We start from the raw sequence: 25,031 nt of genomic DNA, 5'->3' as shown, positions 1-25,031 counted from the left end.
ATAGATCACCACAGCTTTCTTTTCACTTCAATTATTTTTCAGGTTCTCAACCTGTTCATTGCATTGCTGCTGAACTCCTTCAGTGCCACCAACCTGCAGACGGCAGAAGATGACAGCGAGATGAACAACCTCCGGATTGCAGTGGCTCGGATCCGCCGGGCAGTTTATTTGGTAAAATATGCAATGTGGGATTGTTGCTGTGGAAAACTCTGGCATGCAAAAAAAACATTCAAAAAGAAGATGGAATTGACTTCCCAGAACATGTGTGTGGTGACTGTGGATGAAAGGAAAAATTGCGTGGAAAATAACAGAAATCATGGGACTGAGAGAAATGAAGACCAGTGCTCGCTTAGCATGTTCGAAGACTTTATCACTAACCCTAATGTATTTATCTGTGTCCCTATTGCGGAGGCAGAGAAGATTAGTGAGGATTTTGAAGAACATGATGATAAATACAGCATATGCACAGAAACAGAATACAATAAACAGGTAAGAAGCCTAGACCGGGATAATATGTTTGATACGAGAGAGCGCTTAGGAATCAGACATAACATGATCCATCTGAAGGAAGACAGAAAAGTCCATCCAGGAAAAAGCATGGAAATCTTTAAAGTGCTAAATTCTTATCACTTGGAAAATATATATCTAGTTTGTATGTCTAAATGAGAGACTATATATTGCTGGGCTTGAGACAAGAATTAATGGGTGAAATTAGATGATTTGTATTATGCCAGCTTTTTTTCTAGATAATCATGGTAATCCCTTCTGACCTTGAAATCTCCTAGTCTGTATTTAGTCTTAGCTACCTGGCAGAGGAAGAGATTTATTTCCCAAATAAAGTATATTGTTTCAGGGGCTCAAAGTATGAACTTTTAATAAGGACCCCCTCTTTCTCAGGCAAGATAGAAGGGTTAAAATGAAACCTCTCTTTCACACTTATACTATCACATATAAAATCCGTTTCCTTTAGGTTTCTCTGAATTTTTACAATTCACAACTATGGAGTCTTGACTGGCTTTCACTCTAAAATCTCCCCTTCTGGTTCTCAGTCCTATTACATAGCTGTACTTAATTCCTCACTTAGACCTGATGTTGAACTGCAAGTTCCTTAATTTATTTTACAGTTACCGAAGAAAATTTTCCCCAACTTCTCTCTATAAAAAAAGAGAGACTATCAATGAGAAAATCTATCTAAGATTATCTCCAACAGGAAAACCACCTGAGACAGAGGGGAGAGCACTGTAAAAGCCCAGCAGGTTGGAGTAAAGGATCTGAGGGTTCCTGTGAAGACTTAAGTGAGTTTTCCATAGGTGGACAATGGAAAGTTGAGTCACCATCACTAGAACAAAAAGAGGTAATACAGTTAATTATCTAACATGAAGCTTTCAACCGTGGTCAGTCTCCGTTGTATATTTCTGTTACAGGTCTTTTTTGTAATTTAACAAAGACCACAAATCAAGAAATAATGTATTTTAATTTTGTATTTAATGCACACACCTTTTCTATTTATTTTGTGTTAATAGTTCTCTCACTGTATAACTATTCACCAAGGTACTTATTCAGTTTATTTTAAAGGACAATGGCTTCATAAGAACAAATTAATAACTCCTTTCTGTTGCAGTCTGATGTTTTCAGCTCCTCTGAAGCCAGCACAGTAGATCTGACTGATCCGGATGAGATTCTCAAACAGATCCCTGAATTGTCTGAAAACTTAAAGGAACCAAATAATTGTTTTCCAGATGGTAAGGATCTGCTCATTGCACTACAATGACTATGGGAGAACAAGTCCAGAATCGCCTGTTTTCTTAGTTAATGCACAGACACAGGTCAATGAACACCTATCTCCTTTCAGAATAGTTATTAAATGAATGCTTTACTAGGTGTTGGCTTTGACATGTGAGTCCCTAAATGGTCAGAGCTGTACATGGCAATGGGACTGACTTCTCCTTCATGTTCCATTATGATCCTTAAGGGCAGCTGAGAACAACCTCCTGCAAATACCACCTGTGCACCAAGTGTACTTGGTGAAAACACTTGGGAGGTCATTCTCAGCACTATCTCTTCAGCTCTGAAATCCCTTCCCCTAATGGCCCCTCAGATCCCAAGCCCAGTTATCTTTCAGAAGCCTTGTCAGACCTTTGTACATGGGCCGGCCTTCAGCAGTTAAGTTATAGGGCATTGCCTGGTAAGTTTGCTGTAGTGCAGGGGTTCCCAAACTGTGGTGGTACACATACCCTTGGGGGTACACAAGATATCTCAGGGGTATGCAGGAAAAATTGTGTAATGGTGGATTTAATTTTCATTATAATAATAATTGGAATTCAAGGGTTAAAGTATAAAATGTATTCTAGTAAGGGTACATGGGTATTGTGGTACATCTGGAAGGGGGTACACAATAAGAAAAAGTTTGGGAAACTCTTCTCTAATTCATATTATATTTTAATATTTTATCCTTCTTTATAATTTAGCTGGTTTTATTGTAAATCACCCTGAAACTCTTTTTGGGAGGGAGGCATAGAAGGCTAATAAAATAAATAAGGATAAAAACCCTTACCTTTTTCATACACAGCTCTGTAATTGGCAAAATAAATGCAAAATACATACAGAAATTAGTCACCATAGGTTGAATTTTTTTTAGGACGATAAGCCTGGAAACCCACTTTTAGTTTCATACATTTTCTTTTGTATTTGTTCTCAATACATGTTAAAATGCTAACATTAACAAAAATCTTGTCATTTTCATTAGAAAAAAATATACATTTTTAATGTTACCTGCAGGACTTTATTCATAGATTGTTAGGGGCTGGAGGGACTTTGCAGATCATCGTTCCAGCCCCCACACTGCTCTAGGCAGGAAGACAACTGAGGTCAAGTTGTCTTCCTGCCTTTCCTAAACATCTGACCATTGTTGCTGAGACCAAAAGGTAGCCTCCCTGAACTCAGACTGATCTGGGTTTTGCCCCCCTCTGCCCCCCGCCCCCCCCGGCTTCTTTTCAATACCTACTTTCTGCCTTGTGTTCCCCTAAAGACCTCATTTTTCCACAGCACCCCTAAAGCTACCAGGATTTCTTTGCACCTTATTAACTGTGCCTGACTGCTTCTTACTCTGTGGGCTCATCTACATGTGCAAATGCGGCTGGATGGGTTTACTCCAGAGTAATTTACTCCAGAGTAATTTACTGGCAGATTCCCTGCCCAGCATGGGACTTGTTTCTAGCTGGTGGGACCTGCCCTTCCCCCACAGCTCTTTCCAAGCCCCGTGTCTCATTCACCCAATTGTGGTATGGGGCTGGGAAAAAGCTGTGGGGTTGGGATCTGCCCCTGACCAGGACAGTTCCTGGACAGCCCCAGGCTTTGCAGGGAAGTCTGCATGTGAAGCCTGGAGCTGGATGGTGACTGCCTGAAACAGGACAGCTCCAGGCCTAGCCAGGTACTATCCCAGTCTCTGGCAGGTCCCAGCCAGCTCCAGACTGGGCAAGGGACTGTCCTCATGCAGGGAGCTCCCTGCTTCCACTCTGCGATCATGGAGCGGGACTGGGAGATTGCTCCCTGCCCCAGTTTTGCAATCCCAGTCATGGAGTGGGGGCAGGGAGCAGTCTCCCAGCCCCCACTCTGCCAGTGCAATCTCAGATCGGGGGCAGGGAGACATTGTCCCCACCCAGACTCCAGCGGTGAAGCCTGGCCCAGCAGCAGGGTGCTCCTGGGGGCAGAAAGCAATCTCCTGCCCCTTGCTGCCCAAGGAGCAAATTTGCTCTTGGTCAGCTGTCTATGTATGCCTTACTACACAGTAATTACGTGACAGTTAATTTTCTACTTGCATTTGCAGGTAGAAAATGAACTGCGAGTAGAGCAAATTACTGTGCAATAAAGGTTTGCACATGTAGACGGTAACACTTACTATGCAGTCATTTGCTCTGCTGTGCTGTAAAGCATCTTGTGTAGATGTTACTTCTCACCCCCTCTTCACACCTGCCTGCTTGGATTCAAACAGCTTCTCCTTACTATACTCTTTACTGTTTTCTCCTTCATAGTTTTCCTCAGCCTCATAAGTCAGGACCCTTTTCATCACTACCACTTTCTCCTGACTCATATAGCTCTTCTAACTAGTATGATTCCTCTACTTTTCCATATCTGAATTTTTGACAAAAATTCAAACCAAGGCAAGATAAGGGTCTCTCCTAGCACTTAATGTCTGGTTTGTAAAAAAAATAGAGCTTCAACTCTAACCTCAGGGTGGATACAAACCAAGCTAATAGCTTTGTGGTGACATGCTTGTGTTTAAAGCTCTGAATTTATATGTTAATTGACTCTAATATAGTTGAAATGCCCATAATGGTGATGCTTGCAGAAGAATGTACAAAGATAATGAGATTGTATTAGAAAGTGCTGTAAGATGTGAGGCAGGAACTGCTTAAAGGGATTTTACACTTGCAAAATTGAAAATAAAAAAGGTAATACAATATTTATGCTAACTGAATAGCTTGATGTGCTAGGCTGATACATTTGGACATGTGCCTACTTCCAAATGCCTAAGTGGGAATTGACACACCCTGTTTGCCTATGACTTGACAACACAAAGCCAGATCCTGGGCCTGGTAAGGGTCTTTGTGTCACCCTGTTATAGGGAAAAGTGAGATTTCCCCAGATTAGGAAGTCTCAGTCTGTTTCAGAAATGACATGTCATCGATGTGGAAAGAAAGCCTTTGCACCTCAGCAATCTCCAGACAGTGGAGATTGTAACTCATTGTAAACCATTGCTTAAGGTATATATATTAGAGCAATCTTCAGGCTTGAACAAGTAACAAATTACTGTAATCTATATTGAAGCAGAAACAGACCCACATAACCTAAGGACTTCACCCCATTCGGGGATGTTGGCCAAAAGTAACATGGCCAGATCTGAGGATCAGGCTTTTAAAAACTTCCCCTGTTTTTTTAGCTGGAAATTCTCTAGATACAAGGATTGTATTGGTTTAAAACAATAGCAGACAGATGACAGTCCACTAAACTAAACTAACTTTGTCTAATCTTGGTGGAGAATTACTCCTGGCGTAATTTAGTGTCATTGGTATTTGGCACCTTTGCTAATGATTTAGAAACGAAGGTAATTATGTTAATCAAATTTGCAGTGGGAGTAACAACTTGAAAGTGTTGCAAACACTGAAGCTAACAACAAAATAAGAGGGAGATTAAAAAAAATGAAATAAAGAAAACAGCTTGGTAAACAGAACTTGAATGAATGAAAATGTTTTAATTGTGAGTTAAAAATAATACAAAACACAAAGGAGAAGTAATTGTGAAAGAGAATGAGGTGGGCATTGGACAAAATATATCTATAACTTGTAAAGGAATATAAGCCTGATCCAGAGCCTAGTGAAGTCAATGGAAAGACTCAAACCATTCTCCATCGGCTTTTTGTCAGATGTTGTATCAAGCATAATATCTAATACAATTCTGAATTATATGTATAGAAGCAAATTACTATAAAAATAAGTGCTAAGTAATAGCCCTTTGCTTTAGGGTGAAACTCTTAGAAAAGTATACAGGGGTGTAGGTTGTAGCCGTGTTGGTCTAAGGACATGGGCAGACAAGGTTCCTTGGAAGAATCTGATATCTTTTATTAGACCAACCCAAATAGTTGGAAAATAATTATTAGGCAAGCTTTCGGGTTGAAAAACCCTTCGTCAGGCTAAGGAAGTTTCAGCAGTCGGTGTGTGCTCTTCCTGGATGGAATGAAAAGTAAAGAAGCCAGCGGCTGGGCTGGTATGCATACAAGACAGGTATATTCATTTCTACTGGACAGCTTGACAGATTTTAGGAGAGGAACAAAAATGGTTAAAGATATGTTCAGATGATGTCATGAAACCATATTTTAAAGAATAAAGTATTTATGTAGTTTATATAAACAATGATTAATTTAACACTGTTTTTTGCTATTTATGTAACAAAAATGAAGTGAAGAATCTATGTGGTCAAAGTTAGGGTACCTATATATGTGCTCAGGGGTGGAAGCAGGGATGGGGATGTTTTAATTAGAGTGGCTTCCAAGAGCCACTCTAATTAAAATGCTGTGGCATGTCATGTATTCAGTATTCTTCATTTCAAAATGGCTGTGGGATTGCTTTAACTAAAGCTCATTGAACGAGCTTTAGTTGAAGTGCCCACCCAGCCATTTTGAGATGTGGGATGCTGAACCCATGAGGTGCTGCAGCATGCTGGAGCATTTTAATAGGAGCACTGCAGCAGACTTGAATCGAGTCTGCTCCGACACACTCTAATCAGCACACGTCAGAGCACGTGTATAGACACCCTTAGAGTCTAAATACATGTGGGCCTACGTACTCCTGCTCTGTTCGGTTTCAAGTGATTTCCCAAAGCATAAAGCGCAAGGAATATTGCAGGCAGTTTGTATTTACTTTACACTGTGGTGTGGTACACCATAATCATCTAAAACATTCAAATTTAGTACATAAAAACAAAGCATAGGAATTACTCAGGGCTATAGATTCCCTTATATCCCTTGAGTATACTTTCCTCTCCACAATACATCACCTACAGTGTTAAAACAACTTTATTAAGGTTGTACTCAAAAGTTAGAAAATGTCACAATTAAACTTGTCCTTGCAACTTTAATTTGGCTCCCTTACTAGTATGCTTAATGAGACAGTCTTTGGGTATAAAAAGACCTCACCTCTGGAGCAGAATCAGCTGTGCCCAGATGTGTCCTAGTACATCTGATCCACTTCACTGGCATTTGGGGTCATGTCCTGCAGGGGCTGACTCCTGCCCATTTCCAAGGCTTCTGGGTCCTGATCCCATGTTACAATGGCCTTTCGTGTTACACCCCAACCCAGGGCATTCCCCAGCTCATAGGGGTTCCCTTGCTTGCAAACACATGCCCTAAATTGGGGCATGGCAGCTGGATATGTTAGCCATTGGAGTTCCCTCTAAGGGAATTCTTGGGGCATACAATTATCAAACAGACATCTGCCCCTCTAAGTCATCACAAAATGTGACTACCTTTGATCATGGCAACACTTTTGAGCACTTGGTGTATGACAAGGGTCTAAGATATGTGTTTACTCACAACTTGAGTAACAAATTTTTATGGCAGCATAAGGGCAGCATCGGTTTGCAACTATTACATAGTCTCTTAGTATTTTTTCCAAAGCATCCCCACCTCATTCACTGTACAGAATGGACATTGTTCAGTTCATTAGCTGCTATGTAATGTTTGTTTTTTTTCCTCACTGCACAATGAGGAATGCATCCAAAGCCTTTTTTACTGTATCGGCAGCAGCCAGTGGCAATAGGTGACCAGTGGTATCAGCAGCAAGGGGTGCTGAGTGGCGACCACCCACAGGCACCGCTGGCAGCATCAGTGGCACTTTTCGCAGGGGGTGCACTGCCAATCTCAGGGGGTGCACGTGCATCCCCGTGCACCTCCTACGCATCGCCAATGCGTATACCCATGAAGACAAAATTATTAAATTCCTCCTGGGCTTTTCTATGATGCTCATCATTGTACTATACAAATGCTTCAGACATTCATTCAGTCTTTTTCACACTAACCTAAAGTAAGGAAGTACTATTACCCTCATTCTGTAGGCATGAGACTGACTTGTGTATACAAGTACTAAATGGTTGTGCAGGATCCAGAGTTACTGTGCAGTAGCATCGCCAAATGGCTTTTAAGTGCTGGTGGCTGAACAGTAGCATGTTACTACTTCACAGTAGCATCATGTCACACTTCCTGCCATGCAACGCTACTGCACAGTAGTAGTGAGCTACTGCACAGTCAGTGCCTTGTGTAGACGCTGCCAATATCCTGCAACTTTCTGCCTAGTATGGGTGAAACCTTTAGAAATACCAGATACAATGCTTTAGCAAGTCTCTCTGGAGCACAAACAAAGGGTAATTTGCCAAAAAAAAATATTATTTAGTTAAATTGAAGCAGACTTTTAAGGAAAACAAAAACACAAAGACCACCCTCCTGACTAATTTCATTTCCCTAATTCAGAACATGACGACACTAAAAGTGCTCAAAATTATGGCCACAGAACTTTTAATATGGACAAAACTATGTATTCTCATTCTCAAGAGAAGAAAAACCCACAAGGAAGTCAGCATAAAGCAGATGCACAACATACAAAATTTCAACCCAATTTCTTACATTTTGGTAAAATGAATAAGCAGTTGAACACAGGGTTTTAGATTAAAAGCCTCCGGCAACCTTAATAACTAGCAGTGCAACTAACCCCACTTATAAAAGGTACTAATAATATGGTGAGATTGAAAAGAACTTGTCATGATATTCAGCCTATTTTTTTTTAAATACTATTATCAAGTGAATTGTTGAATATTCTTGCAAGGCATGTGATGGAAACCAGGTCGCTTTGTATGTTTCAAACTAGAAGAGATAAATGTCTAGAAATTAGAACGTAGAGCTCAGCCCAGCAGTATCATCAAGGGGATGGAGTTGAAACCTACAGATTTTTCTTTATGTGTAATTTCTGAGATGGAGTGATTCCTCGTCTCAGCTATGTTACCTTTCCACCTCTCAACAGTGGTTATTTTGTTGAGAGAGCTGGCAAAAGGCTTTCAAAGCCCTGAGATTCATAATGAATTTCTGAGGTTCTGTAAACCCAATGCAATAAATGAATATTTCTTGAATTCTCAATACCATATGGAAGTGAAGAAAGATTGTTTGCTAATAGGTGCAATATATTCCTAATTGCTTAAAATAATTATGTAGACTGTTTTCACAGAAGGACCACAAAACCCCAATGAACAGACTTTGGCTAGTTGTGGACTTTCCCAACAGCATCTAGAAATATTTACGCAATCCTTGGTATTCAGATACAATTCATTATCTTGTCTCCTTCTTTTAGGTTTCATTCAATATTTTCCTTGCTGTATGGTGGACACCACACATTTTCCAGGCCGACAGTGGTGGAATCTGAGGAAAACCTGCTACAGAATTATTGAACATCCTTGGTTTGAATCCTTTATCATCTTTATGATTCTGCTGAGCAGTGGAGCTCTGGTAAATTCAACTTGATCTCATGTCAGATTGAATTATAATATTAGCTTTTTAATACCAAAGCCAGGCATTTTCCGGAAGGCACGTCAAGGGAAGATGAGGACCAATGGACACAAGCTTATAGAGGGTAAATTCAGGCTAGATATAAGGAAGAACTTCTTCTCTGTAAGGGTCGCCAGAATCTGGAACACACTCCCGGCAGAGGTGGTGCAGTCGCCATCCCCAGAGGGGCTCAAGAGGAGACTGGACAGGCACCTTGTCGAGCTTGTCTGAGCCCAATACCTTCCTGCCTATCGTAGGGGACTGGACTTGGTGCTCTTACAGGTCCCTTCCGGTTCTACAATTCTATGACTTCTAGCTCAAAGGAAGGAAAGTATTCTCAAATTTGTTGAGAAAGGAAGGAAAAAAAATGACTTAGTAAAGGCCTAACTGATCATCATAATTGGCATTACTATCAATTACATGACAGTATATGCAACTCTAACAAGCTGTCACACCCTCCCTCAGGTTTTAGATTTTTTTTTTTTTGAGCTTTTTGTCAAATTATTTCATGTGTATAGTATCTTTATGTGCATCATTAAAATTCCTCCTTGATATATTTCAGGGATATGTGTTGTAGCCACGTTGGTCTGCAAATTATAGACAAACAAAACCCTTGGATTAGAGGCAATATCTTTTATTAGACCAACGAACTAGTAGCAAAAAAAATATTTCTTTGCATGCTTTTGGGTCCAAACACCCTTCTTTGGGCTGAGGAGAATTCAAAGATTGTAAAAAGTCTCCCAGGTAAAAAAGAAACTTTGTTTTGCACAGGGGATGGAGAGGTTGGAAATTTTTTCCCCTGGGGTTTTTTGTGGGATTTTTTGCTACCATTTAGTTGGTCTATTAAAAGAGATCACCTATAACCTAAGAGTTTTGTTTGTCTATAATTCTTTGACCAACACGGCTACAACATATATCCCCCAAATATAGAAGATATTGTATTTTAGCCATTTGGAAATGTAAAGTTCATTTCTAGCCAAGAAAGATGTTTTTCACCTCCCTGACTGACACCGGACACCTCCAGGGTCCCTGCAGGCCAGGGTCGAGGTTTAAGCCCTTCCCCAGTCATAGTTAGCAGCCTGTCCCTAGCCCAGATGTACTGCTTCTCCCTCTCAGAAATCTGCTTCTAAATATCCTGATTACTCTGTGGGTTTTTTTTCTTCTTGGAAGAAATTTGTCACCATGTTCAGGTTTGTGGCTCAAACTTCAGTGCCACATGGTTTTGAGAACCTGTATTTGCCCATCACAAACTATGGCACTGGGAATATATCTTCATCTACAAAATGGCGATACCTGATATCCTTGCAGCTGTGATAACTGTAGGATTAACTGCTGCAGGTATAGGACTTGAGAAGACATAAGCAGTACCAAGGCTGGCATTTCCACTACCCATCTTTACTATCTTTGCATCTTCTGTTCTCTCATCAATCTTATTTTCTGGGGCAAATAGATTCTAGGCCACGAAATAGAGTTTTAATGAAGAAAGATGGCTGTACCTATGGAGCAAGGATTAGTTAGCTTCATGTATAATAATATTTTTTGATCCTTCCACAATGTCTAATGTATCATTTTCATTATTATCACCTTCACTGCTCACAGATGTAAAGTTACATTCATGCATAACTATTTGCAGAATCTCATCCCTAAGACAAAGATGTCTTTGATCCCAACATAACATTAAATATTTCAGTGAAATTTGCTAGAGTGGTTTTATATCTAAACTTTTTATTCCAGGTTTTTGAAGACGTTCATCTTTCAGAGCGACCACGTATTAAAATAATGTTGGAATTTCTTGACAAAATGTTTACCTTCATCTTTGTCCTGGAGATGCTTCTGAAATGGGTGGCTTACGGCTTCAAGGAGTACTTCACCAATGCCTGGTGTTGGCTTGATTTTCTCATTGTAGATGTAAGTTTTGCTTTTGAACACAAACAAAATATTCTCTGTCTTTTAAATGCCAAATTTGAGACCTCCTGAAGGGGGATTCACTTTTTTTTCCAAAAGCAGAAAAATCAAGGCCTCTCTGTAAATCAAGTCCTTTCACGGGGTCATAATTTGGGTACTGCAGATTATTATTCAGTTTGGTCAAATGTTCATCACAGCATTTCTTCAGCTTTATTAATCAAGGGTAAGGGTAGTAACGGAGGAAATTAAATGTGCTTTGTTAAAAAAATGGATGAAGTTATGACATCACTAGAATCACTGGGTATTTTGCTATTCATTTTGGTCGGGTCCAGAATTTACCTGTTATTTTCTACATATAAAATGTGTTTCTGCTTTTGACCTACAGACGTCCTATGTGTTGGTTCACGCTTTCACTGGCAGGATTTTTTAACCAAAAAAAAGAGAAAAAGTAAGAGAGAGAAAGAGAGAGAGAGAGGAAGCTGACTGGCTTGTACTAATATTTTGTCTTTTGCTTTGCATCCCTGTTTAGGTCTCTTTAGCGAGCCTTATCGCAAATTTACTTGGCTACTCTGAAGTGGGTCCTATGAAATCTCTTAGGACTCTCCGAGCTTTGAGACCATTGAGAGCACTGTCAAGATTTGAAGGGATGAGGGTAAGAGTAAACGCAATCATCAAAGCCTCCTATGTGATCGTGTAAAAGGGCAAGGACTCAGACAGAACGGTCAAAGGTTAAAAATCACCCCTTGAAACAACCCATCTTTGCCCATATTTTTGCTCCTTATCTTAGAATATTAGTTATACATTGGGGTGTTTGTTTGTTTGTTGAGCATTGGCTGCCTGTAACAATGACAGCAAATAAATGTCTGTGCCAATGTGAACATGTTACATAGTAGCTCGATTGCAAGCCCTCCCTGGTGCAAATCAGGGGTAAGGTGGGGTGAGAGACTCCCACAGATACACCAGAAGGAAAGCATGTCCCATCTGCCTCACATTTACACTCATTATCGGTAAACTCCACTGTGTCAGGCACAAAACAACAGCCCAAACCCCTCGGTATTCTCAAGTGTGTGACATGGGTGACAGTCAGATATTCTAATTAACCAATAGAAGGTGCCCAAAGGCTGTTGATCTCTCTGCTGGATGTAACTTCATTGGCTCTGTTTGAAGTGGAGCTGTTTGGGACATCAGAACGGACCCCACTTCAAAGAAGCTCTCTGAAATGAGCGCCACAGATAGGGGGAATGGGAGCTGGGGACAAGGAAGAGCTAGGGTCTTGAAGCCAGATGCTTGCCACTCTTGCTGTGCCGGGGGTGGCTCCAGGGGGGCAGGGAGACCAGACAGAGATTTCTTTGGCAGAGGGGTCCTGCAGATGATCTTTCTTTGAAATGAAAGGGGCTGATCCCTGAAAGTGCACCAGGACCAGTGCTTATCATGTTGACAAGTATTATCTGGGTTTTTTTGTATTGGCCCATTTCCTGTATCTTGCAGTGGTCTCTTGTTGCACGCTTACATTGTAAGTTCTCTGGGGAAGGAACAGTCGTCTACGTCCATACTGGTATAATGCCCAGCACTACGGAGTCCTCATCCGTGACCAAAACTTCTTGTCATTATATAAATGCAATAAATAATAATAATGATACTAGCATACCAACCAGGGAGTCATGAGTCCTCTCAACAAATTTTCCAGGATACTTTTTATACTCTGAATTAGTTCTCACGGAGAAAGGTAGTAATGGCAAGTATCAACAAAGAACAAAACTAGAAATACCATCTTCTATCATAATTACTTTGTTGATGCTTAATGGTGCCACAAAGCATTAGAGGTATTTCACGGGTAAAGAGAGAGATTTCGTGTTCCAAAGAGGTTACAGTCTAAGGGCGTGCGTAGACAAAGTGGGGGTTTACTTCACCTTAAATTGAAGTGGCGAGCTGCCAGTGGGTAGAGCAGTCCCTGGGCTGTGGGGGGGGTGGGGGAGGAAGGAGCTGGTGCTTCCCCCTATGGCAGTGGCAGTCTCTCCCCCCCCGCCAGCACCCACCTGCAGGCACCTGACTCAGATGGTCCTGAGGGCACCACAGCTGTGGAGGCAAGGACTGGGTCCCTTCACAGCTCATGCAGGCAGGAAGGCTCCAAGGGGAAAAAAAGAAAAAATAAGGCTTGTTGCTTTTTTCTTTCTTCAGTGGAGCCTGCCTTTTGGGGCTGCTGCCAGGCTGCCTGCACGGGCTGCCTGCACAGCCCCTGAGTTGCACGGAGCCCAGTGCTTTGCTTCACAGCTGTGGGGCAACCAACTAAAACGCCTCAGAGGTGTTTTATTTTCCTGCACCCCAAAGTCATTTAAGGAGCATTATGCCACCAAATGTGCTACAGTGGCTGGAATTAATGTGCAATACGCTGCCAACGCATGCAAACACCAATGCCATTAAAGCGGTGCAAAAGCATTTAACCTGTTTTAAAGTGTCATGCACACGTGTTCCTCGTTTCATCTACACACGGCCTAAGAGAAAACACTGCATGTGGAAATGTTTGCTCAGGCCAGCAGTGACTATTGACTTTGGCAGAGAGTATTCAGGAATCAAATTACTTGCATGTGTAACTGCTTGCAGAAATGACAAGCAATTGCTCATTTCCTCAAAACAGTTCAATGTCGCAAAGCACTATTCATTGTGTATGGCCATGTTCACACGAGTACCCATATTTGTTTTCTTTAATGTCTCTTAAGGTGGTTGTGAATGCTCTAGTGGGAGCCATCCCGTCCATCATGAACGTTCTGCTCGTCTGCCTCATTTTCTGGCTTATTTTCAGTATCATGGGTGTGAACCTGTTTGCAGGAAAGTTTCAAAAATGTGTTAACTTGACCGAAGAAGATTCAGAATTAAGTCATCTTATTGAGAATAAAAACCAGTGTCAAAGCCTAAATGACACAAAAAAAATATACTGGATCAATGATAAGGTCAACTTTGATAATGTTGGTTCTGGTTACCTAGCACTTCTTCAGGTGGTAAGTTCTATTTTCTTTTGCTTGCTGGCATGCTGCAGGGTATAGTAAATGTTCTGCCTGCTTCTCACCCACCTCTGTTGGTGGCAGGAAATCATGGCCTTACAGATCACCTTTCTTTCCTCTCCCCATCTCATGCTTACACTCACAATGTGCTAAGTTCCTGCAGAAAAAATGTAATAGATGTCTTCTTACCACCCCTTCCCCATCTGCAGTGTGAACACCATGTTGATCCTAATGGTTATCTGTAAATTAGAGAGGTAACCATTTAATCGTGTGCTATTTTAACCTTCACCTATATGCTGGGAAAGTGACATATTTATTTTAATTTCATGAGACTGGAAGCAGAATTCTCTCCCCTGAATAAATCTCAGTTTAGAGATTTTTCTTCCAACTCTGATTCTTGGGCTCAGCCCTTGCCCCACCACCTTTTAAAGCTAATTGTTGAGAAGGTTTGTTCTGCCACTCAGTTGAGGGTCTTTCCTGGACAATAGACACGTGAACAAAATCTGTAGCATAACATCACTGAAAGATTCCTCCACAATGCCCCAGCCTACCTACTACACTGAAAGGAGGTGTGAGGGTAGAGGCATAGATAGATGCGGCCCCAATGCATCAGCTGGGAGTTCCCCTACCAAAGAGAAATGCGGGTAGATAACATTACTAAGGAAACAGAAGACCAGAACAGAACTTTCTAACGTGGACAAAGAATGTCAGCAATAGAGAAGGGTCATAAATGTGCCATTTTGATGCTGTTCTACAACCTTGGGGGTTATGGGAAACTGACTGATTGGTCTCTGTGGCAGGCCTACAGTTCCTTCATACTCATAACAACTTAAAGTAGTACTGCATGTTCTCTTGTATCACATAACTCCAAATAAGATAGGCATCTTGTTTTGGAAAGACAGAGACTGAGAGCCTACTCTCCACTTCATTCACCCTCCATTTCCTGCTCATGCAGTTTTGATTTCTCATGGCCGCTGCTGAATTAGAAGCAACTGTTGGCGATCAGCCAAAAGGGTACTGCCAAAACAGGGGTGTCTAGGAAAGAGTTAAAACTGTAACTGCTGCTGAAGACTGGAATCCATCCCTCCTTCCATGGGGCTGGCTCGGGGTCAGAGACGGAAGAGAAGCCACAGCCGTTTTACAGTTTCTCCATGCTTTTATTCCAGGCAAAAAAATTACTTCCCCGCTTAAGACATTCACCCCAATTTTAGATGGCCAACTTCTAAGGGAAAAACGTGTGCCTTCTGCAAATAAATACAGTTGATGGGATGGAGAATCTTATGCTAAATGTTAAATATGGTTTCTTTAATTTATTTTAGGCAACATTTAAGGGCTGGATGGAGATTATGTATGCAGCAGTTGATTCACGAGAGGTAGGGCTCTGCATTTACAGTGTGCTTTCTTGGCTCTGCCTCTCCAGTTTTTAGTTGTGTTTTGTAATCTTCATACTAACTGTTTGAAATATTAGGTAGTTCACTCTATACATTGCTTGCCAGTGCTGTCTGCTCAAGATGAAGCTCTCCAATTTCAGGATATAAGAGAATATAAGAAATACATGTGGCTAAGTGAACCTATGGTCTCACTCACAGTAGGGGAGAGTGGATGCTAAGGGAAAAAGTATTTATTCAGGGCCTATCTGGACTGATCTGTCCCCTGCCTATCTTCCTGCACTGCTTTCAGGTTTCAGAGGCCTTGAAGTCCTGATTTGGAAGCTGCACCCTACTGTCAAGTTTAATACCCATTGGTACACCTATCCTGCCTAAATTTGTCCGTTGCTCTTTTGATCCTCGTTAAATTGTTAGTCATACAACCTCATAATGCAGGGATCAGCAACATACAACCCACGGGCCAGATCCAGCCTGCAGAGCCACTGGATCCAGCCTGGGGAGCTGGAAGGCTTTGCCTGTGCCTGGTCCTATGGCTGTACCACAGGCCTGGGCATCGAAGAGCTGGGCACTGACAGCTTCCAGCTGTACTGGTGCCACTGCTGCTTCTCCCCACTCCCACTGGCTCCAGTCTGACGCAGGTCAGGTGGTTTCTGCAGCGTGTTGGTGGTGGGGGAGCCTTCTCCATGACAGTACTGGGGCCATACAGGTGGGAGCTGCATCTGGGTCACTGTTGCTTCTCTCATCCCCCTACTCCCCAGCTGCAGTGGGAGGGCACATTCCAGCTGGCGGGGAGCTGTGCCAGGGCGGGACACCTGCAAACTGCGTTCATGCTGAGGCCACTTCTCCCCACTCTTACCCCTCCTCCCAACTCCCCCTCCCCCCTCACTGCTTCAACTTCCTGCTATGCCCATGCTGCAGGTGCAGGTCGGGGAGGAAGTGGAGAGAAACAGCCACAGCACGGACACAGCTTCCACCTTCTGATACAAACAATTCACTCACGAATGATATGCAGCATAATGCATATCAATTGCAACAGTAAATGCTTTACAGGGAAATAACTTTATGTCCAACTAAAAGCTTAAATGTTTAAAACTGGGGACGATCAATGATTGAACTAAACAACCATTTACAATAAATTGCCAGACCTGTTTACTGTTTATGTCACTATAGTGCCCAGAGTTCCCAATCCGGATCGGGTCCCCATTGTGTTAGGTGCTGTACAAAAGGAACACACACAGTCCTGGGTCCCAAAAACTCAAAGTCAAAAGGATTACTAGCAAGAAAGTAAATAAACTCAGAAATGACATAGAAGAATATACTCACACTGTTTAAAGCTTTTTATTTCCTACCACCTACAGTAATATATGGTAGGGCTATATGAAGCTTCAGTTACTGATTCATTTTGGCCTGATTCAATGGCTGAATCTCTGAATCCTTTCGGTGGCTGATTTGGTGGTCAAATCTCTGAATCAGGAGACCCTTTAATTTCTCTGAATTTAATTTTAACCCTCCCCCCTGCCCCCGACACAGCTTTAAATGTTTTTTCTACATACCTCGAGGTACCAGGCGGCTCATGAATGCTGAGATGGTGGGGTGGATGGAGCATCCCACAGGAGCATGGGGGGGTCTGCAATGTGCTCGGCAGCAGACCCAGAAGTGGACCAGAACTACTTCCGGTCTACTTCCAGGTCTGCCACCGAGCACACGGGGGGTCCCCCTCCACTCCTGTGGGACGTTTCATCTTTCCCACCATTGCAGCAATCACGAGCTGTGCGATTACCTGGAGGTATGTAGAAAAAACATTTAAAGCTGCATCTATGGCCAAATCACTGATTCTCCAAATCAGCATCGAATCTTCAGATTCTGATTTGGCTGAATCAAATCAAGACAGTGATCTGAATCAACTATTCAAATCACTGTCCCCAATTCAGGCCAAATCCAAATTGAATACGGCCCATTTTGCACACCTCTAATATACAGTATAACCCATACCTTTCATATTCAGGTGCTGTGCAACCCTTAGTTCTTGGTGGGTTGCCAAATTTAGGATTGCCACATATATTACCCACTCAGATGTTTGCTGTGGCTTTTACTTCAAAGGATTCTGCTTCTCAGATGAGCTGGAGCTCATACCAATGTATCTTGAGCAAGACTAAGGATGTCATCCTCCCGCTCTACTCAGCCTTGGTGAGACCACAGCTGGAGTAATGCATCCAGTTCTGGGCTCTGCACTTCTCTGTGGAGAAGGTCAAGAGAGTCCAAAGAAGAGCCATGTGCATGATTAGAGGTCTGGAGAGCAGGTCATACAAGGAGAGGCTGAAAGACTTGGGACTGTTCGGCCTGGAGAAAAGAAGACTCAGAGGGGACTTGGTGGCAGCCTATATCAGGGGTGTACACCAGGGCCTGGGAAAGCATCTGTTCACCAAGGCCCCCAAGGGAAAGACAAGAAACAATGGGCACAAACTGATTGAAGATCACTTCATATTGGGCATAAGGAAAAACGTCTTTACAAGTTGAGTGCCAAGGGTCTGGAACAGACTCCCCCCAGAGGTAGTACAGTCACGCACCTTGGTGATCTTCAAAAAGCATCTTGATACCCACTTTGCTGGGGTCAGGTGGCCCCAGCAGTCTTTCCTGCCCAAGTGCAGGGGGCTGGACCTGATGATCTTGTAAGGTCCCTTCCAGCCCCTAACATCTATGAATCTATGAATCAATAGTCCTGCCAAGATGATTTGAGACCTTATGTCCATTGAAATAAAAGCCACAGCAAGCAGAGTAGCTCAGCAGTCCAGTACATCCATTTGCTGCAGCCCTGTATACCTCTGGATGTTTCACAAGCCTTCAACTTCATAGACAGGTACAAAATCTAATTTTAGGAAGAATTTGGATTCTATTATAATGGCATTTTCCCCAATGTTCTAGATTAAAAGAAAATATCTAGACCGAGATTCTTAAAAGCAGGAGCTGGATTTTATGTTCCAAAAGAAATTGTCTGATTTGCTAATGCTGAGCACTGAACACTCCCATTGATCTTAGTGGAAGCTGCTAATTGTTCAGCACTTCTGAAAATTGTGCCAGTGAGATGACTTCATTGAGAACTGAATCATAATAAAAATTCCTATTGACTTGAGTGGGAATTGGATCAGCCACAGAGCCACAATGAATGTTATTTTTTAAACAGCTGCTTTAAAGGGAAAATCTTGAGTGCTTTTTAAAAAAAGAAATAGATGTGCAAAATAAAAGTAAACTAACTCATCTTTCCATCTTGTTATTTCTTAGTGTACAGTTAGTGGATTGGGAAACCTTGCCCTTTATTTTTTTCATACAAATAATGATAATGCCAAATTATCATAACTTGTTCTGCCCAATGACCAGACTGTACCATAGCATATATGGTAAAGAAAATCAAAATAACAAACAAGAGCAGCAATGCTGCTGAAAGACATTGGGCTAAATACTCTGGGCAATTACTTCTGCAACAGAATATTTAGAGTATTATTGCAGAACATATTTTCAGTTTCAGGAAAGATAATTGTGGTCTGCAAAAAACATTGTCTCCAGTTACATTATCATCTGCAGTGCCATTGAATTTCCAAGTAGTCATGCTACAAAGTTTGTTCCCTCCTCCTCTTTCTTACTGCCTAAATGTAGGAGTTCTTGTATCCTACAGACAGATTTCAGCTAGAGAGATTTTTCAGCATTTGCAATGACTTACCAAATTTCCGATCCTTCAAGGAGTTCTATGTAGGAGGACCCTGCTTCCATAGAGAACTCAGGTCAGGATTGGCACCATATTCTTTTCATTTTCCTTTTGTTTTAGGAATCAGAACAGCCAAAAATGGAATCCAATCGCTATATGTACCTCTATTTTGTGATTTTCATCATCTTCGGGTCTTTCTTCACACTAAATCTCTTTGTTGGGGTTATTATTGACAACTTTAATGAACAAAAGAAAAAGATAAGTATCTTGGATATCTCCAGGTCCTCAATGTCTTGTTTTTATTCATTCTTACAGACAGTGGCAACGCATAGGGGGTGCATGGGTGTGATGCCCCTAAGAGCATTGGTGCACTCCCTGACAGGCTGTTCTCCCTACTTAGGTGACAGGCAGGGGGGCAGGTAGGAGCACTGGTGCCCACCGCCCCCATGAGCACTGGCCGGGGAGTGGAAAGCACTGCAACCACTTCTGGGAGCACCATGGCCACTTCCTGGTTGGTGCAATCTGCTGCAGGGGACCCCCCACCCCTGTCGGCAAGATTGGCTGTGGGGTACCCCCCTCCCGGTTGCTGACTGGTTGCTGGGGGGGCAAGTGCCCCCCCTGACTAAGGTGGCACCAGTCTCACCCATGCTTAAAGAATACATAATGCCAGCTCTAAATTGATCCTCTCTTGAGCAGCCATTGGGTTAGATGAGATATCAAGGACCACTTGTAACAGAGAACAGGTACTTTTTTGCCCTCAGGGACTTGAGCAGCAGTGGCAAGGCAGTCCCCAGCTGCTTGCAGTGCCACTAAGGCAGGGCTGCCTGATTGGGAGCAGGGCCCATCTGTCCTCTATAAGAACTGAGCTCTGAACTGCAGAGGGAGCAGCAGTATGCTGCTAGCCAGTCAGAGAACACCACCTGACTGGAGCTGCTGCTCACAACATCTTGGAGGTAAGGGATGGGGCTATGGGGAAGGAGGAGGCTCCATGGTCCTGGGTTTGACTGAAAATTGCACCCTGCTGGGGAAAGATGGCCTGGTCAAACAGGATAGCTCCCCAGAATTGCCAGGCCAGTTGCCTCCCCAGTGAAAGGTGAGTATGGGGCACCCTCTAACCCCAGCCCCACATCCCTGGTGGGTGAGATCAAGCAGGTGGAGCCCAGGCTCAATGTGATCCCTGAGGCAGGGTTCAGATCAGTGGAGGGACCTGTGGTAGTGCCTAGTCTCACAGTGGAGCCTGAGGCCACAAGAGAGAGCTGAGCATTAGGCTTGAGCCCCAACCATGTTGTTCTTGACTCTAGGGTACTGTAAAGTAGATATATAACTCAGTGGATCGTTGTGCCCAACAAATAGTTATCAGTGGCTCAATGTTTAGCTAGGAGGAGATATAAAGTGGGGTTCCCCAGCAGTCTGTCCTTAGTCCAGTATTGTTTAACATCTTCATTAATGATTGGATGATGAGATGAAGATGTGCTTTCTCTGTGGCCATAGGAGACAGGACTAGGAACAAGTAACAAGTAACTCAAGTTTCAACAGTGGAAATTTAGATTGGCAATTAAGAAGAACTTTCTGACTATGACAGTGGTTAAACTTTGGATCAGGGTACCTGCAAAGGTTGTGTGGAATCTTCATCCCTGGAAATGTTCAAGATCAGGCTGGACAGATACTTGACTGGGGTGGTTTTCGTTAGGGATGATCCAGAGTGTTAAAACAAAGGGCTGCACAAGATGGGGTCTCTTCCAGCCTTCCAGCTGAGGTCCAAGGGGAGCACTGTGAGAAGCAGTTAGGAGTGTTACTCTGGGCGAGGTACTGCTTTTTCTCTGTCTGAGCTCTTGGCAACCTACTACTCTGAACCAGTGAAGTGCTGCTAAGCACATGCAGCAAGCTCTCTGCTTTTTGTTTAATTAGGTGAAAAGTGTCTTAGGAAGAAGTGCAAGTGCAGAAAAATGTTGTTTCCTAGTATTATAGACTTTTGCACTACAATGAAGCTGTTTTAGCATCACAAGTAATGGTAGCGTTTTTCCATATACTTAGGTGGAGAGGACATTTTTATGACAGAAGAACAGAAAAAATATTATAATGCCATGAAAAAATTGGGATCCAAGAAACCCCAAAAACCCATCCCAAGGCCACTGGTAAGACCATCTGAGTTCCTCCCAATGAAAGATTTCTAATCAGTGAATATCTGTAATAAAAATTGAATGGGAATTAGAATTAAGGCCAGACAATGCTTATCTAGCATGGTTTAGACCTGGGTGATCTTCTCTTGAAGTGGATGAGCTCTTACGGTCCTTTACATCTCTGTAAGTTATGTAACTTTTGTTTGCTACTTGAAAGATTGCAAAATTAAATATTTATGAAGTTTTCTGGGAAAACATTATTGGATTATATATTTACCTCAGAATTGACTGTCTTTCTGAATGGGAAAGGAATGATTTTTTTCATATTCAGTCTCTCCATTATATATCTGTCTATAATGGAATGAAATGTTGCAGTATCAAGATTAAACTTTTCTTCTAGTAAATATGAACAAACATATTCACATCTACTTTTTCTAATTAATTCCTAATATGTTTCTTTTTTTCTCAGAATAAATACCAAGGATTCCTCTTCGATATTGTAACAAGTCAACCCTTTGATATTGCCATCATAACTCTTATCTGTCTTAACATGGTCACCATGATGGTGGAAACTGATGATCAAAGTGCAACCAAGACGGCTGTTCTTAACAAAATCAATATACTCTTTGTTGCCATCTTTACTGGAGAATGCGTTGTGAAATTGTTGGCTCTACGACAATACTATTTCATCAATGCCTGGAACATATTTGATTTAATTGTTGTGGTCATATCAATTGTAGGTAGGTAAAAATATACTGACACTCTTCACCTGCATAAGATAAAAAGTTAGGTTGACCACAAACTGATGCCAAAAGAGAACTTGGATTCTAGGAATAAAATGTTTGGAAAACTGGTCAAAATTGTCCAAGACATACAGTGTCTGAGGGGAAAAAAATAACCATAAATATATTCAAATAGTATGGAACAAGGATTTATATTTTTCCTAACTGTTTTCACTTACCCTGTACTTCCCCATAGTCGTACTTATCTTTTTATGGCTTAAAAAGTTGTAAAAATCTTTATATAATAGTAATACTTATATCTAAAGACTCAGATAAGCTCATTCTGAGGAAGAAATGTACTGATTTTATCATTAATCAGGAGATAATTAGGTATTTTAAGGAAGATATAAAACATTTTAAATTTACTAACCTCTAGCCCTTTTTTTTTTACAGACCTCAAGGATTACCTGATATTTGTTATCTAATCTAATCAATCTAATAGTTTTGACCAATATAGAAAAAAATTGCACAAATTTTAGGGTTGTTTTTTTTAAGTATGTGCCCTATACTTTGACTGTTAAAATTGAGTTGCTTAAAGGAGTCTAACTTAAAATAGAAAATGTAACTATGTCCTATGAGACTACTTGGGATTTTGTCACATCTACTTACTTGGCATTTTATTTTAGAAGGCCTTAAATAAAAATAGCCATTTCTTGTGTAACAAAACCCCTGGCTTCATCATGTGTAGGATATTGAATTTTGCACCTCTGGATCCAAGTTAATAAATCTCTGTTGTTAGAGCTATTTTGCATTGTCTATAAGTTTGAACCCAATATCAGAATAATACACCCCTATTTGTGGTTTTAAACCCCCAGAGTCGGGACTAAAAGCAGTGCTATTTAGCATGAATTATGCCTGCATCTGCTATGTTGGCAGGTCTTGCTCATATGGTCTTTATATGGTTAGTATCTAATCATTCGAGTGCCTGTAACTGGTATTACCTTTTATTTCAGGTATCCTTTCTTTTTGCACATCTAGGGCCAAATATGACACATGCAGTCCATGTTTTCTGAACATTTACTGATAAACCATTTAACTTTTTAAAGACGCCTATTTTATTCCATCACTGCTAAGTCATGGGCCTCTTCCGTTCAGAGATGTATCCGTTTTGCTGGTATTATTATTTCTTTCCATTGCTAAGTGAGAAAACTGGAGACATTCTAACTGGTTACTCATTTCTCTTTTTTAGCCACTCTGCTTTCTGACCTTGCTAAACAATTCGAAAGTTACTTGTCACCTACGCTCTTCAGAGTCATTCGCTTGGCTCGGATTGGACGAATACTAAGACTCATCCGAGCTGCCAAAGGAATTAGAACTCTCCTTTTTGCCTTAATGATGTCACTTCCTGCTCTGTTCAACATTGGTCTCTTACTTTTTTTGGTCATGTTTATTTATGCCATTTTTGGCATGACTAACTTTGCCTATGTTAAGAGGGAGGCTGGAATTGATGAGATGTTCAACTTCCAAACCTTTGCTAACAGCATGCTTTGTCTCTTCCAAATCACAACATCAGCTGGCTGGGATGGGCTTCTCAATCCTATTTTAAATACTGGACCACCAAATTGTAACCCAGAAATACAAGGCAAACTGGGAGAATGTGGAAAACCTGCTATAGGTATAATATATTTTGTAAGTTATCTCATTATATCATTTCTCATTGTGGTAAACATGTATATAGCTGTTATTTTAGAGAACTTCAATGCTGCCACTGAGGAAAGTGCAAATCCTTTAGGTGAAGATGACTTTGATATGTTTTATGAAATTTGGGAGAAGTTTGATCCTGGAGCAACACAGTTTATTCCTTACGCCTCACTTTCAGACTTTGCAAATATTTTGGCAGAACCTTTACGCATACCAAAACCAAATCATCTTGAGCTCATAACAATGGACCTTCCCATGGTCAGTGGAGATAGGATCCACTGCTTGGATATTTTGTTTGCTTTTACCAAACGAGTGTTAGGAGACTCTGGGGAGATGGATACTCTTAAAGTACAGATGGAGGAAAAGTTTATGGCTGCCAACCCATCCAAGCTTTCATATGAACCAATTACAAGTACGCTCAGACGCAAACAAGAGGAGAGATCTGCTATTATTATCCAGAGGGCTTACAGGAGTCACTTGCTTCAACGTTCCTTGAAGCAGGCCTCTTTTTTATATCGTCGTAGAACCAGTGATGGTGACATCCTTGAAGAAGATGCTCCAGAGAAGGAAGGTCTCATTGCACTTATGATGAATGAAAATTATGATAGGATTGTAGACAAATCTGCAAGCATGTCCACAACCTCTTTCCCTCCATCCTATGACAGTGTTACTGGAGCCAATAATGACAATCTCAAGGTACAGATGAAAGATTCTTTCAAAAGTGATGACCCTATAGATTGTGAACTATCTGTGGACAGAGATAAGGGATCCACTGGTTAATTTTTGTTAAGAATGCTTTAAAATATTGCCTACAGAATGTAATGCTGTAAATATACAGCAATTTAAGCAGCTTCCTATTAAACATCAGTTGCAAAAGAAATAATGGTGGTTTGCCATTAACTATAACCTTTGACCCTGATGTTCATCTTTGCTCAGTGTTTGTTCACCTGCAGAATAAATCTGCTCAGGGTCAGAGCAGTTATATCACTGTGAGGCCCAGACTATGGCAGAATCCTTGGTTTCTGGCTATCGTGATCCAGAAAGAACAACAATGACTCAGTACTCTACTACATGTCTGGTGACAGGACATCCACTTAATTAGGCTGGTCTGCTTTATTCAGGAGCTAGTTCGAGAAGTAGAAGATAATTCAGACTGTCTGGAACAAAGTATCTGTGTGGGGATGGGAATGGGCTGGCTGGGAAAAGAGTATAAGGTTTGGGGACTTTCTGAAGGAAGGACGGGGCTAATATGAATTGACATTTTGGTTATTAACCTGCTAGATTAATGCCTCCCAGTATTTTAAGTCCTGTGACTTAGATATCACAAGCATAGCCATTGCATGACCTGCTGATATGACAATCTGTACTGGAACTCCTCCAATACAAAGCAGTCACATAGAATAGTCATGGT

The 25,031-nt window shown here is 41.6% G+C and overlaps 1 protein-coding gene across 1 annotated transcript in view; it reads left to right on the top strand.

Annotated features, from left to right (window-relative positions):
• Nucleotides 1-24,423, top strand: part of LOC102562527 (sodium channel protein type 5 subunit alpha) — a 78,948-nt gene extending 54,525 nt beyond the window's left edge. The window contains exons 16-26 of the mRNA XM_059729366.1: nt 43-489; nt 1,622-1,742; nt 8,892-9,046; nt 10,820-10,993; nt 11,520-11,642; nt 13,708-13,986; nt 15,309-15,362; nt 19,198-19,339; nt 21,112-21,212; nt 21,667-21,937; nt 23,169-24,423. Of these exons, the coding sequence (XP_059585349.1) occupies nt 43-489; nt 1,622-1,742; nt 8,892-9,046; nt 10,820-10,993; nt 11,520-11,642; nt 13,708-13,986; nt 15,309-15,362; nt 19,198-19,339; nt 21,112-21,212; nt 21,667-21,937; nt 23,169-24,400 (3,099 nt within the window). The 3' untranslated portion in view covers nt 24,401-24,423. The remainder of the gene's footprint in view (nt 1-42; nt 490-1,621; nt 1,743-8,891; nt 9,047-10,819; nt 10,994-11,519; nt 11,643-13,707; nt 13,987-15,308; nt 15,363-19,197; nt 19,340-21,111; nt 21,213-21,666; nt 21,938-23,168) is intronic.
• The last annotated feature ends 608 nt before the right edge of the window (nt 24,424-25,031 follow it).

The sequence above is a fragment of the Alligator mississippiensis genome, chromosome 5 (assembly GCF_030867095.1).
Source record: "Alligator mississippiensis isolate rAllMis1 chromosome 5, rAllMis1, whole genome shotgun sequence".
Classification (NCBI taxonomy): Eukaryota; Metazoa; Chordata; order Crocodylia; family Alligatoridae; genus Alligator; species Alligator mississippiensis.
Note: the sequence above shows the minus strand (reverse complement) of the source record. Positions and strands in the feature narration are given on the sequence as shown.